The following is a 17,898-nucleotide window of genomic DNA, read 5'->3' on the forward strand; positions in this document are numbered from 1 at the left end:
ATCCTCGATCACTATTAACTGCTGCGGCTTCCGGAGGCGTGCGAAATAGGGCCTGATGAAATGGAACTGTGGCCTGAGGTGCTTCCGCTCGGCCCCCTGATACTGATGTCGCCTGCTGCTCAATCCGCTCGGCTTGCGACTTCTGTCTCTGTTGTTCCACAAGCTTAGCTGCTCTTGTCTCGATCAGAGCATCGAGCTCTTCTATGGAGAGCATCACCGAGTGCGGTCGTCCAGCTTCGTCCATTACTTCTGATCGGATGCAGGAGCGTTCCCACAGATGGCGCCAAATTGATCCTGTCCGAACGCTGAATCAACGGACGCTGGGCACGTGGCGCTCTCCAAACTGCTGACGTAGATCTCCGACCACTCGTACGGACCCTCCGGCGAACCTGCAAAGAAGTCGGGCCGGGAGGGGGTTCCCGGCGACGACCCTCCGACGCTCAAGTCAGGCAAGCGGACAACAAAGAAGTGGCTCTCAATCTTAGAGAATGCATCCCTCCGGCGAAGTGTGAGGCTCCTTATATAGAGCTGGGAAGAGGCTCACGCACACATACCGAGGCGAATACGTGTCCTCAGCCCATACCTCAGTATGGGCTTGTCAGCAAAGCTCACCTGACACCATACCACTGTAGTCCAAGCACATCTCTGATGGGACAGCGGAACCCTCTGCCATAAGATCCTGCTTATGACCTCCTCGTCGAACATACCCGCTGTCAGAAGACGTTCCCTTGTCCTTTTCTCTTTTTACCCTATGCAGAGCGTCCGACCGGTCGTATTTGCTGGTACGCTCGGGAAATTCCCGGTCGTGTGCTGTGTGGACTGTTCACAGTGTTGCTACTTGCTCGTGCTCGTGCTCGTGCTCGTGTTCGTGCTCGTCGTTGCTTGCCTCTTGCGATGATGTGCAGCGGAAATACAAGAAAACAAACACACAATGCTAACTCTAGGGATTTACTTGGTATCCACCTCAAGAAGAGGTGTCTAGTCCAAGGATCCACACACTCACGCACCCTCCACTATGAAAACACTCATTCTCGGTAACTACCGAAGGCGGAGAAGCTCTACAATACTCTCAATACAACAAGAAATATAGAGAAGCAAATACAAGGGAAAGCTTACACGGTTTACACAAGAAACTCTAACCCTAGCTTCTTCTTCCTGCTGTAGATTCGCCTCTTAACTTGGAAATGCTTCCAAGAACCTTCAAGATCCGGCGTGAGAGTGAAGAAGATCGCTGTGGAGAACTGTTGTGATCGCCCGTAGAGTGGAATCGAAGAAGTGCCGAAGAAACGCTCGCCAACGGCTAATATCTGCGCTAACGGGCGGATCCCAATCGATTTGATTGCTCCCAATCGATTGGGGAGACTTTGGATATATCGACCGATCGATCCAGAGCGCCTCTGTGATCTTGGGAATTGCTTGGATCGATCGACCGATAGATCCAGGCTTATTCCGCGAAATCACAGCTCCCAATCGATCAGCCGATCGATTGGGAGACTTTCTATGCGATCGAGAATTCTCCCCAATCGATCGGCTGATCGATTGGGGAAGCCTTTGTCATGGGGACTCACCCCAATCGATCAGCTTGGGCATGAGCCAATCGATCAATTGATCGATCCAGCTTCTTGTTTTTGCCCAAAACCAAGTCCAAAGTCCCCTAAACCAACATCCGGTCAACCATGACTTGTTGGTACATCATGCCTAGCATCCGGTCACCCTCGACCTGCTAGGACTCCCTCACCAAGTGTCCGGTCAATCCCTTTGACCCACTTGGACTTTTCTCCTCGTGCCAAGTGTCCGATCATCCTTGACCCACTTAGACTTATCTCCACCAGGTGTCCGATCAACCTTGATCCACATGGATTTTCCGTGTCTGGCTTCACTCACCAGGACTTCCCTTCTGCATAGATTCACTCACTAGGACTTCTCATCTGTCTGGCTTCACTCACCAGGACTTTCCTTACTGCCTAGCTTTACTCACTAGGACTTTCACCTGACTTCACTCACCAGGATTTTCTTCTGCCTAGCTTCACTCACTAAGTCTTTCACCTGATTTCACTCACCAGGATTTTCTTTTGCCTAGCTTCACTCACTAGGACTTTCCACAATTGTCTGGCTTCACTCATAAGGACTTTCTAGTCTGCCTAACATTCCAGTTAGGACTTTCACCTGACTTCACTCACCAGGATTTTTCAGTCAAGTATCCAGTCAACCTTGACCTACTTGACTCTTCTTCACAATCTCCCCACATGAACAATTGCACCTGCAATCTCCATGTCTTGTCTCCATGTATTGTCAAACATCGAAATCTAAACATCAAGACTCGAGCTTAACCCAATTCAAGCTCAGTCAACCAGGTCAACCTTGACCTAGGGAATATTGCACCAACAGCTTTGTCTAAGGAAGTGATTGTTGCTCCAATAACCAAGAAGGTCTGGTGCCTCGCCACGACTTGGAAGCCAAAATATCGAAATAAAATATTTAATTAACTTTATGGTAAAAGTATTAAAATTAGAATTAAATAATGCTTTAAAAAGTTTTTCAAACATTTTTTTTAAAATTATTCAAAAATATTTTTTTTCTCTTAAGAAAAATGCTTGTTACTTAAAAAAAAATCTCAAATAACATTTTTTTAAGTTAAAATTTCTTGTTAGAAATGTGTATTTATCTTTTTCTCAAAAAAAAAAAAAATATCTCACCTAAGTTTTAGGTTCCTAAGTTAAAATTTCTTCTGAACTTAGAATTTTTTTTCTTAGAAATCATTTTGAAAATGCTGCACTTGAATTTTAAAAATCATTTTTTACTTGAATTTTTTTTCCTTGATAATTATTACCCCATTCTTTTTGCTATGATCAAAGGGGGAGAAAGATAGGTACAAGTTTAGGGGGAATTTTTAATATTTTTTACTTAAAATCTTGTGTTGCAAATTCTATTGCAATCCTTATACTTGAACTGTTAGTTTAGTAATTTCTATAAATTATTGTTTCTCTATTTTGTTTCCCTAACTTAGACTTGGGTTGATGCACATCAAAATGGGGGAGATTGTTGGACCCTGTGGGTGTTTTGATGTGATCAACCAAGTTAGGTTAGGTCCTGCTTATTGTTTGATCCCTGTGTCTAAGTGTGCAGGAACTTAGGAGCGTAGGAAGTCGAGCGGAAGACGCAGCTAGCGAGAAGGATGGCACGGGAAGGGAGCCGACGGGCTCAGTGCGTCCGAAGGACGAAAGAGTTGCGAAAGAGTACACCGGTGGACGAGAAGAACGTGCGTGGCGTTCGAGGGATGAGAAGCCAGGTTGAAAGCCTACTCGAGGAGAAGGCCGGAAATTGGGTTCGGATAAGCCCTATATCGATTAGCCGAAATTACCCAAGCGATCGGAGCTTCGGAAGAAGAGGAAAAAGAGAAACTGGAAGCTATTTATACCATGCAGCTTGAAGGCACCCTCAATATCATTGAGGACGCCCTCAACATTGAAGACGCCTCCATCACCTTGAAGGCGCCTCGGACCAGTCCGAGGCGCCTTCAAGGGCATTGGAGGTGCCTCAGACCCAGTCTTTATGACCGTTTGCAACCGGATAAAGTTTTATCCGGTCAAACTGCTTGGAGGCGCCCTCAACCCTTTTGGAGACGCCTTCAACACTCGGGATAAGATTTTCAGAAGCTATATAAAGGCTCCTGGAGCTAGGAAATTAATCAATCAACTCTGTAACAACTTCCTAGCAACTTGTAAGAACTTTTAGTGTGTAAAAGGCTTCTCCGCCTTCAGAGAAGAAGATCTTTCTGAGCTTTTTCATCGCCTTAGATTAACAACCCCTGCGTTGTAACCAAGTTAAATTCTCTGTCTCATCTTTATTTCTGTTAGTTTATTTCTTTATTATTATTATATTTTTTGAGTTGTAAGAAACGAAGAGGGTATTTTTATTGTGCAGACAATTTATCCCGCTCTTGTCGGTCCCGCTGTACCAACAACACGCAGTTCCCGTCGCCACCGTTTTCAAACGGGATCAACAGCAACACACACTGAAATAAGATGGAATACTATTGATATAAAACGACACAAACAAAATCTCCACAACATGCTCAGAAGTGAAGGTTCTGTGTGCTAACATTACATGATGATCAAAGTAGAGATGGATGACAAAAAGATGTCCTCCAAAATAATGGAAACAGTCCGACGCAAATTCTTCGAGCTCCTGCCTCGAATTAGCAAAGCTTCCCCTCTCCTCCATATCCACCACCCTGCTCCTCTTCGAGCACAGTGAAGGAGGGTTTCCTAGGCGGCGGGGGCCACCGGAGAGGCGCTGGATTTCTATGAGTTGGAATTGACCATCGCTGATTAATAGATTGCCTCCTTTGAAGACCAAACAAGTTCGAGGCTGTAGTTTTTGGTTTTAGGGGCCGGAAATTTGAGAAGTAAACATGAAAAATTAAATAAAATTTTTTCAAACTCGAGGTATTACCATATTTGAATGTGAAACTCCTCACACACCTCCATGGGCACTTGGGTAGCAGTTGACAAATGACAATGTGCTGACGAGCTGTGGCAACTATCTAGAATGCAATGTTTACTTTGACGAATGCAATGATCTAGATGTCATTAAAAAGCATTGACGTATTCTGACAAAGCATCACAATTACACTTGAAAATGGGGAAAAGTTTGCAATGGATAGCATTCACCCATAAATGAGGAGCTAAACCACTGCTAAATTTCAAATTGCGATCAATGCATAGCAAGATTCATATGAAATTCACGAGAAATGTTAATTTTACAGCGTGAAGCTCAAATTCTTCATCCGTGCAAAGTATGTTGCAGTGCTGAATTATTAATATATGTCAAGCAAATTCTGCAACAATAGGTTGAATGAAGCACACTATAGCACAAATGCTGTTATCCATCAGAAAGATAAAGGTGCAAGTATATTATCTTGTCAAATCATGATCAGCTAAATGTAGTGATCTTCAACCATTCTTCAGCTAAGGGGTCCATGGATAATTTGGGAAATCAACGCCAAGGAAAAGATTACTTTTATGCCGGCTAATCGTCATCTTTCTTAGGCTTCCTGTAGGATTCTTCAATGTGCTTTGCCACAAACATATATGTATTTATGAGTTTCTTTATGTTTGGGACATTGTAATTCTGGGCAACGTACACTCCGCAACCAGTCCCTACTAGAAAGAAGAAACTGCTTCTGATTATCCCCATATTACCTGTAATGCATAATCCAAAAAAAGAAATAAAATATTAAGGAGTTTTTAAGTGGCAAGTCTGTTAAGATCAAAGTGAGACAGTTATGCCTAATGATCTAGATCAGAACACACACTTACATTATGGACTACAACACATGCATAGCGACGCGAGACAAATGATACATAATAAATATGACAGATTTGAGATAAACATCCATCCTGAGATAAAATTCTGATTGTACTCCAAGACAGTGGATATTTTAGAATACATCATCAGCCACAAACTTTTTCTGTCATTTGGGCAAGTTGGTGGTGTGTTGAGGTGATGATTTTTGAAACAAAAACAATCTTTCCCTACTTAGCTTCTGCAAAACATCTCCCATAATATGAGTTGGCGATGGACACATTGAGACAAACTTATTTTAATTTTAGTTCATTATGGATTCATGCCAAAAACATTTTTAAAAAGTATCAAATATTATTGATATTTTACATCAATTTCTAGTTATTGATCAAACCATCAGAAAAGGTTATGAAAAAACAGTACTCTGGTAGTTGAACTAGGCGTTGATTTATTGGTAAATGATTCATATTTGAGTGACTTGAAAATTTTTTTTCTTAATAAAATTCAGGATCAGGCACCAGAGAACAGGATCTTGAGTCTTGACAGCAGGCATACATTTAATTTCAGAAAAGAAAGGCCAAGCAACTCCCTACATACAAGCCCTCTGCTAGTTGCCTCAACAAAAAGGACTAGATGATCTGGATTTGTCTTAACAATCTGCAAGAGCCGAGATAGCCACTAAATCCTAAAAATTTGTTAGGTTGCATTTTATTTCAACCAAAAAGTTCCACCTTCGTACTTTTAACAATATTCCCAAAACCCAGAGCCTAAAAGAACCAACAGTTAGCAAGAACATCGAACACTTGACAATCAGCCAATTGCTGACTTCTTTTCCCCGTCAGGGAAAACCTATAGCTTGCAAGTTTAATGATTGCATAAAGGTCGCAATTAGATAAATGCTTTCACTTCATTTCCTTGTCCTTACGAGTACATGGCTCTCCGAAGAACAAAGAACCCTAACTGGTACTTTTGGTACCTTAACAACCATACCCAGCTCCCTTCCCACCCCTTTTGCCGGAATCTTCCCAATCAAAAATAAAAATATTTTTTTTCTATGGAAATAATCATCGAATTGTAAATCAGAGAGTATTGATCGAATCGAAACCTGCTTTGAACCGAGAAATCGATCGACTAAGTTTTCGTCTGGGCAATCGACTGTGCAGGGCAGCGGAGTAGCGAATGCAAAAAAGAAAAGTGAAACAGAGAGAAAACGGTGGTAGCAACTGTCGTCTTCGTCTTCGTGTCTTCGTCGTCGCCGTTGCCGATTTGTTCGCAAAAGTCGGGGAAAATGAGAAAGCGTGACTACACCCGTAGTTCTTAACCATCCAAACGGGTCGGATCTATGCCAGACATTGTGTCCACGATCCGGATCCGCTTCACAAAACCAGATGTAATTGTTAAAAAAAGCATTCCCAACTTTTATAAAATTTGAAGTATCTACAAGCATGTGGTTTAGCACAACGGGATTTACATGGCCTGTGGCTGTGACATATCTGAATTCTGAAGGCCATTTGAAGTGAATTTTTATTTATTATTTCAAACTATATATATATAATTGAGATCCGAATGTTCTTCCTTTACATGGATTTGTGTTTAATATCACCAAACAAATGAGGGTCAGTTTGGTAGTAGACAACGTCTCCCTCATCGCTAACAAAGTGATCCACTCTGAAGCTTCTCAGTAGAATGCCCACGAGGTGCAGCGGAAGAGGCCCCGACTTGTCAGGTTCTCGGTAGTACTTCCCAAGCACAGGCTTTGCTGCCTTCGTCTGAAGCATGCAACATGGTCCGCAGCAAAGTTATTTGTGTGTTTAGTTCATGGGAATAATTATCACATTTTTATAAATTTTGACGAACTAATTAATAATTCTTGCATTTGATTGCAAAATAAGCGTACATCAGAGAGAGGAGAAAGAACTTACTGCTTCGATAAGATGGTAATGTGGGATCTGGGGAAAGAGATGGTGCATGACATGAGTTCCAGCGTCATGGTGGATAATATTGATCCAACCGTAGTCCCTGTCAATGGTTGTTAATCCTCCTCGCAGGTGGCTCCATTCCTAAAAGATGGAAGAAGGTACTGAGGTGAGCTTGAGATGGAACATGTAAAATTAGGCCTTAGGAATCAACAAGAGCTTTTATCTTCTTGGATCTAGTTAATATTATCACATCAGATGTTTCAGAAATATGTTCTATAGCAATCAACCTACTGCAATCCCACTGAGCAAAGAAATGGTGTACGAATTACCTTGCCTCGGTACCAGGGGAGCTTCTGGCTATGGCCGTGATGCTGCAAATAAGTGACCAAATCTAGGCACATAACAAAAACCTGATCAAAAGAATCGCAGGTTAATAAACTTATGCGATCTTAAATCAGATTTCTAAGCAATTTCTGTTGATAATTTTTTAAAGTCCGTGAATGCACCCACCATATAGGGTAAGCCATACAATTTGAGCATCTGAAGGGGGCCATATAACCAGGATAGACCCACAAGCAAGGCAACCACGGCAGACCAGCACATGGTTGATACCACTACGTCTTGTTCATCTTTAGGATCAAACAAGCTACTACTCGGTAGGAAATGGGAGCCTTCCTTTCCTGGGCTCCTCCACATCTTTTGGATTATAAGAACAAAGAGGAAAAGTCAAGTTAAGACTCTGGAAAGAGACAATTCAATAAATTTAACAGACTCATCACCAGGTATACGGGGAAAGCAAACAAGGGGAATGGTACAGTGAACCGCAACTTTCTGCTCGTTGAATTCAGTTCCTTGTAGATCTTCTCAGGTAACTGCAGCAAAGAAAGACTTCTGAAATGTTGTTTCTTGAGAACAGATTAGAAGGCTAAGAACTTGAGCTCACATCTTTTTCTGAGATTAATAATTACTCCATTTTTTCAAAATTATTATTTGTTCTACCATCGCTAATTTCTCCCCTTCGGTTTTTTGATCCAGGAAACAGGAAAATAATAGTTAAATTGATTGTACCACTCACCGTTAAGTTGTCCTGGGAAATACCATATACTATTGTGCTATGACTGATGAGTGGGCAAGATTTTAGTAGCACAATGGAAACTGAACATTTTGAACCATAAGCAATTCGTGTCTTACATGACTGGGGTAGAGCAGGCGATTGTGCGGTGGCTATAGTATTATCGGTTAGAATTTTGGGACCATAATTATAATTATAAATGTCTAATGTCATCAATTAAAGAAGTCATTGTTTAATGTGATCTAATTTACGATTAAGGAATATGACTTAAGGGTTTAATTGTTATTGTTATGAATAAATTAATGTGAATACCATATGTAATTTCTAATTTGTTGAGGGGCCAAATTAGAAATGAGCAACTTAGGCTTCTATAAATAAGGGTTATGGTCCCAGTTTGCAGATGACGCTTTTGTTTTATTTCCTCATCGACAAAACTCTCTGGATACTAAGGAAGATCTGCAAATTGAAGATCTTGTCCAAATCGACTGCATACTATGGATTCTGGTACGCTTTCGTAATTTTCTGTCTATCCAATTTATAATTTCTTAAAAATTTGAATAGAATGTATAAGTTTTGTGTTGATATTTCTCAACCCAATTTATTCTATCAATTGGTATCAGAGCAATCTATTCCAAATTCTTAGGGAAATAATTTTTTGATTACAAAGTTTTATCTTTGTGTAATCTCGATTTTGGTTCTGGATATATCATCTTGCAATTTTATTTCTGCATCGCAACTTCCACTAGATTCTGGGAAAGTATCGTGGGAGGTTGTTTGTGATCATGTTCCTGGACCGGCGACGACATCCAGGATGGTTGGCAACACGCTGAACTCCGCTTCTTGAGTTTTCTACTCATCGCGAGTGAGCATCGGTGACCAACAGTAGGCTACCAGCGACAACCTCATGTTGGAGGTTGTTTTGCGGGCAGGATAAAGTTTTACAGTTGACCGGAGATACGTCTGTGGCTGTTGAGTTGACTGTGGCCACCTCTCACTGTTTCTGCACAAACAGAAGTCGGCAACCACGCAGGCAAAAGATGACCGGCGTTCCGACATTGAAAAGGTCGGCAACGGTCCTGGTATGTCGTCGGTTGATTGTCGTGGTCGACAACCACGGTTGTGGTGGTTCATGCGGCGTGGAGGCATGATTAATCAGTTGCATGCGACGGTTCATGTGGTTGTGGTTCACGCGACGAAACGTCGATTTTGGGAAGATAAACAGTTGCAGTTTTTCAACATTTACGTGATTAAATTTCAGAAAATGATGCCACGTTTAGGAGAACAGTGGCCACGATGGGAAAAGGATGGCCACGTTTAGTTGTCAGGTGTCATTTCATATTTTATATGACATTAAAAAAAAAACGTGATGATTATATGGGTATAAGTGACCTTCATTATTTTATCCCCTTTAAAATAATCCATTAAATTTTAATTATTTGGATAAAATAATTTAATTAAATTATTTTATAATATTGATTTAAATTTCTTAAATAGATTATATGGGTTCGGTTAATATCTATTATTTTAATTTCAATTAAATTTAAATTATATGTCGTCAAAGTGACCTCTATTATTTGAATTTAATTTTAATTAAAATATTATTGAGATATTAAATAAAGTGTAAATGTATGTATTTATGTGAGTATTAATCGGCCCAAAGGAAGATTTGTACTTACAAATTATACATTTACTTGTGATAATAAACACGTAACAATTATAAGGTTTTATCTGTTATGTTTCATGCATATAATAAATCGATTCAAAGATAGGTTTATTATTTGTCATGCATTATTGTTAGTGTTTGATTATTACAGAAAGAGTACCACTTGCAAATAATATTACTGTCCAAAGACTTGATATTGTTGTTGCACTAGGTATCTTTAGATGGGATTTACCATTTATTTTTGATTAATTCAAAATGAGCATGTTATTTATGTTATAATTCTTGTGTTCTCTTTTCAGCAAATGTTGCTACTATTTCTGCTAACTTAAGTTCAGTACCGATCCTTAATGGTACAAATTTTAAGGATTGGTAGGAGAACATTCTAATTGTTCTTGGCTGCATGGATCTGGATCTTGCGCTTAGGACAGAGCAACCCACTGCTCCTACAGATACTAGTTCCTCTGAACAGAGAGCTAAATATGAGAAGTGGGATCGCTCTAACCGCATGAGTCTTATGATCATCAAGCGCGGCATACCTGAGGCTTTTAGGGGCGCGGTGTCTAATAGTGTCACCAAAGCTACGGAATATCTCGATGAGATTGAAAAACGCTTTGCCAAAAGCGATAAGGCGGAAACAAGCACAATTCTGAAGAACTTGATTTCCATGAAGTATAAAGGCAAGGGAAATATTCGGGAATATATCATGGAAATGTCCCACCTTACATCAAAGTTGAAGGCACTTAATCTTGAATTGTCAGATGGCATGCTTGTGCATTTAGTGCTTATATCTCTCCCGAACCAGTTCAGTCAGTTCCAAATCAATTATAACTGCCAAAGGGAGAAATGAACTCTTAATGAGCTCATTTCATACTGTGTTCAAGAGGAAGAGAGGTTGAAGCAAATCAAGGCTGAAAGTGCATATTTGGCAAGCACCCCTAAAGATAAGGGCAACAAAAGAATGAATGAGGCTACTAAAGATCCTTATGTGAAGAAACGAAAGCAGGATACTGACAACAAAGGTTGTTTCTTCTGTAACAAGCCTAATCATGTCAAGAAAGAATGTCCTAAGTACCATGCATGGCGTGCGAAAAAGGGTATATTTTTTACTTTGGTCTGTTCTGAAGTAAATTTAGCTTCACTACCTAGAAACACTTGGTGGTTAGACTCTGGTGCTACTACTAACATCAGTGTTTCAATGCAGGGTTGCCTGAGCTACCGAAAGCCAACTGATGCTGAAAGATACATTTATGTGGGTGATGGCAAGTCAGTTGAGGTAGAAGCAATAGGGCATTTTAGATTGTTGTTAAGCACTGGTTACTATTTAGACTTAATAGATACTTTTGTTGTACCATCATTTAGACGGAATTTGGTTTATGTTTCTCATTTGGACAAATTAGGTTACTGTTGTTCATTTGAAAATGGTCAGTTCAGTTTATCTATTAATTATACTGTTGTTGGAACTGGTTCACTTATGATTTATGACAATCTATATATATGCTTGATATAAATGCTTCTTATATTGAAACCCTGAATGTGGAATCACGTGGTACTAAGCGTAAATTTAATAATGAAAATTCAGGTGCCTTATGGCACAAACGTTTAGGACACATCTCTAGAAATAGAGTTGAACGACTTGTATCAGATGGAATTTTACATTCCATTGATTTTTCATACTTAAATGTTTGTATTGAATGCATTAAGGGCAAACAGACCAAAAGAAAGAAAGAGGGTGCATATAGAGCTATAGAAGTATTGGAATTGATACATACAGATGTTTGTGGACTATTTCCAACACCTTCTTGGAATGGACAACAATATTTTGTATCATTCATTGATGATTATTCTCGATATGCATACCTATTTCTTATTTATGAGAAGGCTCAAACATTGGACGTTTTCAAATCATTTAAGGTTGAAGTTGAGAACCAACTAAACAAAAGAATTAAGAAAGTCAGATCTGATCGTGGTGGTGAATACTACGATAGATATGACGGTTCAGGTAAACAACGTCCAGGACATTTTGCTCAATACCTAGAGGAGTGTGGAATCGTCCCACAGTACACCATGCCAGGCTCACCAAGCATGAATGGTGTAGCTGAACGACGTAATAGAACTCTTAAGGAAATGGTAAGGAGTATGATTAGTCATTCAACCTTACCAATGCCACTCTGGGGAGAAGCATTAAAGACAACCGCTTACATTCTAAATCGAGTACCCACTAAAGCAGCTACTAAAACACCTTTTGAGCTTTGGACAAGGCGAAAGCCAAGTCTCAAACATTTTCATATTTGGGGATGTCCAGCTGAGGCTAGACCGTATAGGCCACATGAAAAGAAACTGGACTCCAGAACAGTAAGTAGCTACTTTATTGGATATTCTGAGCGATCACGGGGCTATAAGTTTTATGATCCCAAAGTAAAGACCATCTTTGAGACGGGAACTACAACGTTCTTTGAGGATATTGAGTTTGGGGGAAAGAATAAAGTAACAGATCTTGTTTTTGAGGAGGAATGTATTCCCACTACTCTTCAAGAGGAAATGATTTATATTCCTATGATTGCTTCTAATAATGATCAGGATTTTATTCCTGTCAGTGATCAGAATGCAATACCAGAACAACAAGACATTGTTAATCAACTCCCAGAAGAACAAACTCAACAACCTCAAGAACCAGTGCATGTAGAACAAGTGTCTTTACGAAGGTCCACTAGAGAAAGGAGGAGTGCTATTTCGGATGATTACATAGTACTACTTCAAGAACATGAGGAAAATGATGGTATGGCGGAGGATGATCCAATCAACTTTCGTCAAGCCATGCAAGATTCAAATTCTCAAAAGTGGATTGAGGCAATGAATGAAGAGTATAAGTCAATGCAAGATAATAATGTTTGGGAACTTGTCCTATTACCAGAATGTGTGAAGCTCATTGGTTGTAAGTGGATTTTTAAAACCAAACGGGATTCAAATGGTAATGTGGAAAGGTATAAAGCACGTCTTGTAGCTAAAGGCTATACTCAGAAATATGGGATTGACTTTAAAGAGACCTTTTCTCCAGTTTCAACGAAGGATTCTTTAAGGACAATCATGGCACTTGTCGCACACTTTGATATGGAACTTCATCAGATGGATATCAAGATAGCTTTTCTCAATGGAGACATTGAGGAAACAATCTATATGGTGCAACCAGAATACTTTGTATTAGGAGATCCAAAGAGTATGGTTTGCAAACTTAAGAAGTCCATCTATGAGTTAAAACAAGCATCTCGTCAATGGTACCACAAATTTCATCAAATAATAATCTCATTTGGTTTTGAGGTAAATATGGTAGATGATTGTGTGTATCATAAGTTCAGTGGGAGTAAGCATATCTTCCTGGTTTTATATGTTGATGACATTTTGCTTGCCACAAACGATATAGGTATGTTGAACGATACCAAGAGATTTCTATCTAGATATTTTGAAATGAAAGATCTTGGTAACGCATCTTTTGTATTAGGAATCCAAATACACCGAGATCGTTCTCGAGGTATTCTTGGATTATCGCAAAAGAACTATATCGATAAGGTGCTTCAAAGATTTGGCATGCAAGATTGCAAACCAGGTAATAGCCCAGTCGCTAAAGGAGACAAGTTTAGTCTTAAACAATACCCTAAAGGAAGCCTCGAGACTTAAGAAATGCAAAAGATTCCTTATGCTTCAGCTGTAGGAAGTCTTATGTATGCTCAAGTTTGTACGCGTCCGGATATTGCGTACATTGTTGGAGTGTTGGGCAGATATTTAAGCAACCCAGGAATGGATCATTAGAAAGCAGCAAAGAGAGTAATGAGATATTTAAAGAGAACTAGTGATTACATGCTCACATATAAGAGGTCAGATACTCTTGAGATCATGGGATATTCTGACTCTGAATTTGCGGGATGCCAAGATAGCATGAGATCCACTTCAGGTTATGTTTTTCTGTTGGCCGGCGGAGCTATCTCTTGGAGAAGTGCCAAACAGGCATTGACAGCTTCTTCCACCATGGCAGCAGAGTTTATAGCATGTTATGAGGCATCTAATCATGGAATATGGCTGAAAAATTTTGTCACTGGGCTGCGTATTTTGGGAAAGGTTGAAAGACCACTGAAGTTATTTTGTGACAATCGATCAGCTGTATTATATTCTAACAACAATAGGAGCTCGACAAAATCGAAGCACATCGATATCAAGTTCCTTGTTGTGAAAGAAAGAGTACAAAGTGGACAGATTTCGATAGAACACATAGGCACAAACTCCATGATAGCATATCCTTTTACAAAGAGTTTACCACCCAATGTCTTCTATGAGCATACTACTCATATGGGTGTTATTCAATTTGGTGAAATCTAGATCTAGTGGGAGTTTGTACTATATATATGTTTTTTTTGTATATGTTTCGTTATGTTAAAGAAACATATGTATTTGGAGATTATCTGATAAGATATAAAGTTCAATGTTTACTTCATTACACTTTGTATAACATAAGTTAAAGTTTTGATCTCACTTTGGTTATAAGGAGGACCAGTTGAAAATTGACATGAATAGATCACCTTGCATGTAATTTTCATGCCACATATTCATAATTGATCTATGTCATTTGATTATATATGATGTACGTGACCATTGATGGTTTAGTTGTGAAAGATACAACAAAAACTACATTGATCCTATGTTTATATAATTAATGGACGAGATTATTAAGGAAACCTTACAGCTATGATGACAAAAGTTATGAGCTCATTAAGGTTAACATTTATAAGTTTACACATATGGTCCAGTGGGAGATTGTTAGAATTTTGGGACCATAATTGTAATTATAAATGTCTAATGTCATCAATTGAAGAAGTCATAGTTTAATGTGATCTAATTTACGATTAAGGAATATGACTTAAGGGTTTAATTGTTATGAATAAATTAATGTGGATACCATATGCAATTTCTAATTTGTTGAGGGGCCAAATTAGAAATGAGCAACTTAGGCTTCTATAAATAAGGGTTATGGTCCTAGTTTGCAGATGACGCTTTTATTTTGTTTCCTCATCGACAAAACTCTCTGGATACTAAGGAAGATCTACAAATTGAAGATTTTGCCCAAATCGACTGCATACTATGGATTCTGGTACGCTTCCGTAATTTTCTGTCTATCCAATTTATAATTTCTTAAGAATTTGAATAGAATGCATAAGTTTTGTGTTGATATTTCTCAACCCAATTTATTCTATCATTATCCTCCATGAGTTTTATTTCTGCTTCTTTTCCACCATGTTATGGTGTAAACGAAGCACTCAAAAGATAAGGACATCACATGGAAAGAACGAAAAAAAACGTACATTAAGCCACAACATCTATGTTTGCCTAGCAAACCAAGAAACAGGATAATAGTTTGACAGTCTTCCTAATCGTAGGCAGCAACAATCTCAAAGTTAAAGAAAAATAATCTCTCTTTCATTTTTCTTTTAAAGGATTTCCCCCGATCACTGCAGCTAATCCTTTTATTTACTTCACTGAGGCTAAGAGAAATGTGATATTATGGACTATGAAGCACTAGATTGGGAACAGAAATAGAATCAAAATATATATGGAACTTTTACGGGAAGAATAAAAACAATAGAATATAGTGCCATGAAAACACAAATTTTACAATGTTCAAAGCGAGAGAGACAACTACTGACCGGGTGCCAAGCTTCATCCTTAAGTCCACATTCCCATGGTTCTGGTGATGGATCTTGTGGCCAATCCTCCTGGTTTATAAAATAAAAACAATTTAAGATTTTACACATCAGATTCATAGAAACAGAGGTCCATTTGTCGGAACCAGAACAGTCACCATCCATGGTATGGCACTAGAATGCTGGAGTGGAGCAAATGCCCCATCATGTTGTTGAGCCACGTGATGTCGGAGAAGCTTCCATGGCCACTGCCGCCGCAATCCGCGTCGATTAATTAGGTCTAAGTGACTAAGTCGAAATGTAGAATAGGGAAATGGCAAGGGCACTTACCAGTCGTGGCCGAGAACGAAGAGAGCCCAGAACATGATGCCCTGGGCGAACCAATAGAGAGGCCAAAAGGCCCAGCTATCCAGGTAGACGGCGCAGATCGCAAGAGCGGCGATGACGGCGGCGTCTCGGAGGACGTAGCTCATCGACCGCCACGAGTCCTTCACCCAGCAGTGGCCAGGAATGGCGGCTCGGACGTCGCCGATCCGGAACGGCGGAGGTTTTCCTGGATCGGAGTCGCCGAGCGCCAGGACCTCTTCTGCTCCCCCCTTCTCCGGCACTCTACTCATCAGCTTGTCGGACCAGAGCCAGATGCAGAGGAGGAGAGAGGCAATGGGACGGGTAGGGAAGGAGTTCAAGAGCCTGGTCGATGCCCCGCCCATGGCGATCGAGAGGACGATGAGTGAGTCTAGTGTGGTGCGCCAACGGCCGTTGGGCGAAGGTATTTATAGGCCCGCGCTCGCTCACCCCTGCCTCGTACAAAGTCCAGGCTTTCTCTCCACGCGGAGCAAACAAGTCGCTGCCTCCGCTCGTATTTCCCTGAACGCTGTATAGGCACGCGGAGATGAGTGCGTGTTCCACAAAATCCCTTCTCAATAGAAAATCGTACGAAGAAAAATCCCTAAAGTTCATTATCGATCCTCATCACCAGCTTCATAAAATCCCCTCCTCCCGTTGTTTTTTTTTCTTCATGGGAAAAAAAATATTTTCGAGCCAGAGGCGATCGAGAAATTCCTCCTCTTCTTTTCTTGCACGGAACAAATAAAAAATAGAAGTTTCTCGCACAAAACTAAAGTCTGTACAAATTTTTTATCGAGCCACGTGACCGAGGAAAATCTTTATAACATCCTTATCTCTGGGTGCGTAATTAGTTAGAAAGTGATATAAACCCTAAACCCTATATATATATATATATATATATATGGTCACGAGGAAAATCTTTATAACATCCTTATCTCTGGGTGCGTAATTAGTTAGAAAGTGATATAAACCCTAAACCCTATATATATATATATATATATATATATATATATATATATTATAATAAAATTAAAAAAATAATATTTAACCTACCTATACTTTTAGGAGAAAAGATTCACTCTCACTGTATACATATTCACGGTTGGGTCATTCTATAATATACCTTTCTTCATATAATAGGAGATGAATTGTGAAGGACACGCTTTAGACTACAATTTTCATAAAAAAATTTCCATTGTTTTTTCATGAAACAAATAAAAAATAACTCTCATGATATAATTGAGTTGGTTATGAGATACTTATAGAATTGATGAAGGGTTAAATTTTGATAAAGCCCCAGGAATTAACTTTGAATGTGATGACTAATTTAGATTTGCTAATTTACTCCTCTCTTAATAATGTCAGACAGTCGTGGGACGAATTTCACCTTATTACCCAACGGAACAGACAAAAATAGAAACTTCTCACAAGAAATAAAGTCTCTACAAATTTATTATCTAGCCATGTGACCGAGGTTCCCCCTCCCTCCTTGCACGGAACAAATAAAAAATAGAAGCTTCTCGCACAAAATAAATCTGTAAATTCATTATCCATCCATGACTGAAGGAGTTCTTCATTAAATTCCTTCTGTTTTTTTCTTGCACGGAAGAAAATAATAGTAATAGAAGTTTCTCACATTGAAATAAAGTCTGAACAAATTCGTTATCAAGCGCTAAAAAGAGTTATTTATAAAATTGTTCTTTTTTTTTTCTCTCATGGCACGTACCAAACAAAAAACAACGAAAGTTTTGGCTGAAATCAAAATTATATTTTCATTCTTGCATAGATAAGTAATTCTCTCTCATTGCACTTTTCACCCAAGCGAAATTTGTATATTCAGTCTCGAACCACAAAATTGCACTAAAATATTTAATATCTTTTATTATAGTTTAAAAAATTATA

General features: G+C 39.4%; 1 protein-coding gene and 1 pseudogene across 1 annotated transcript; both read right to left on the minus strand.

The window, feature by feature from the left end:
- Positions 1-4,724: 4,724 nt before the first annotated feature.
- On the minus strand, positions 4,725-6,592 carry LOC122036009. Its single transcript, XM_042595176.1, has 2 exons — positions 6,413-6,592; positions 4,725-5,204 (listed from the first exon to the last, which is right to left on the minus strand). The coding sequence occupies exon 2, from the start codon at positions 5,197-5,199 to the stop codon at positions 5,032-5,034; it is 168 nt and encodes a 55-aa protein (XP_042451110.1). The 5' UTR covers positions 5,200-5,204; positions 6,413-6,592; the 3' UTR covers positions 4,725-5,031.
- A 146-nt stretch (positions 6,593-6,738) lies between these two features.
- On the minus strand, positions 6,739-16,386 carry LOC122036021 (annotated as a pseudogene).
- Positions 16,387-17,898: the final 1,512 nt, after the last annotated feature.

The sequence above is a fragment of the Zingiber officinale genome, unplaced genomic scaffold (genome assembly GCF_018446385.1).
Source record: "Zingiber officinale cultivar Zhangliang unplaced genomic scaffold, Zo_v1.1 ctg130, whole genome shotgun sequence".
Taxonomy (NCBI): Eukaryota; Viridiplantae; Streptophyta; class Magnoliopsida; order Zingiberales; family Zingiberaceae; genus Zingiber; species Zingiber officinale.

What these genes read in the sequence shown, in the direction of transcription:
- LOC122036009 (XM_042595176.1), bottom strand. Translation starts at nt 5,199, where the DNA reads ATGGGGATAATCAGAAGCAGTTTCTTCTTTCTAGTAGGGACTGGTTGC.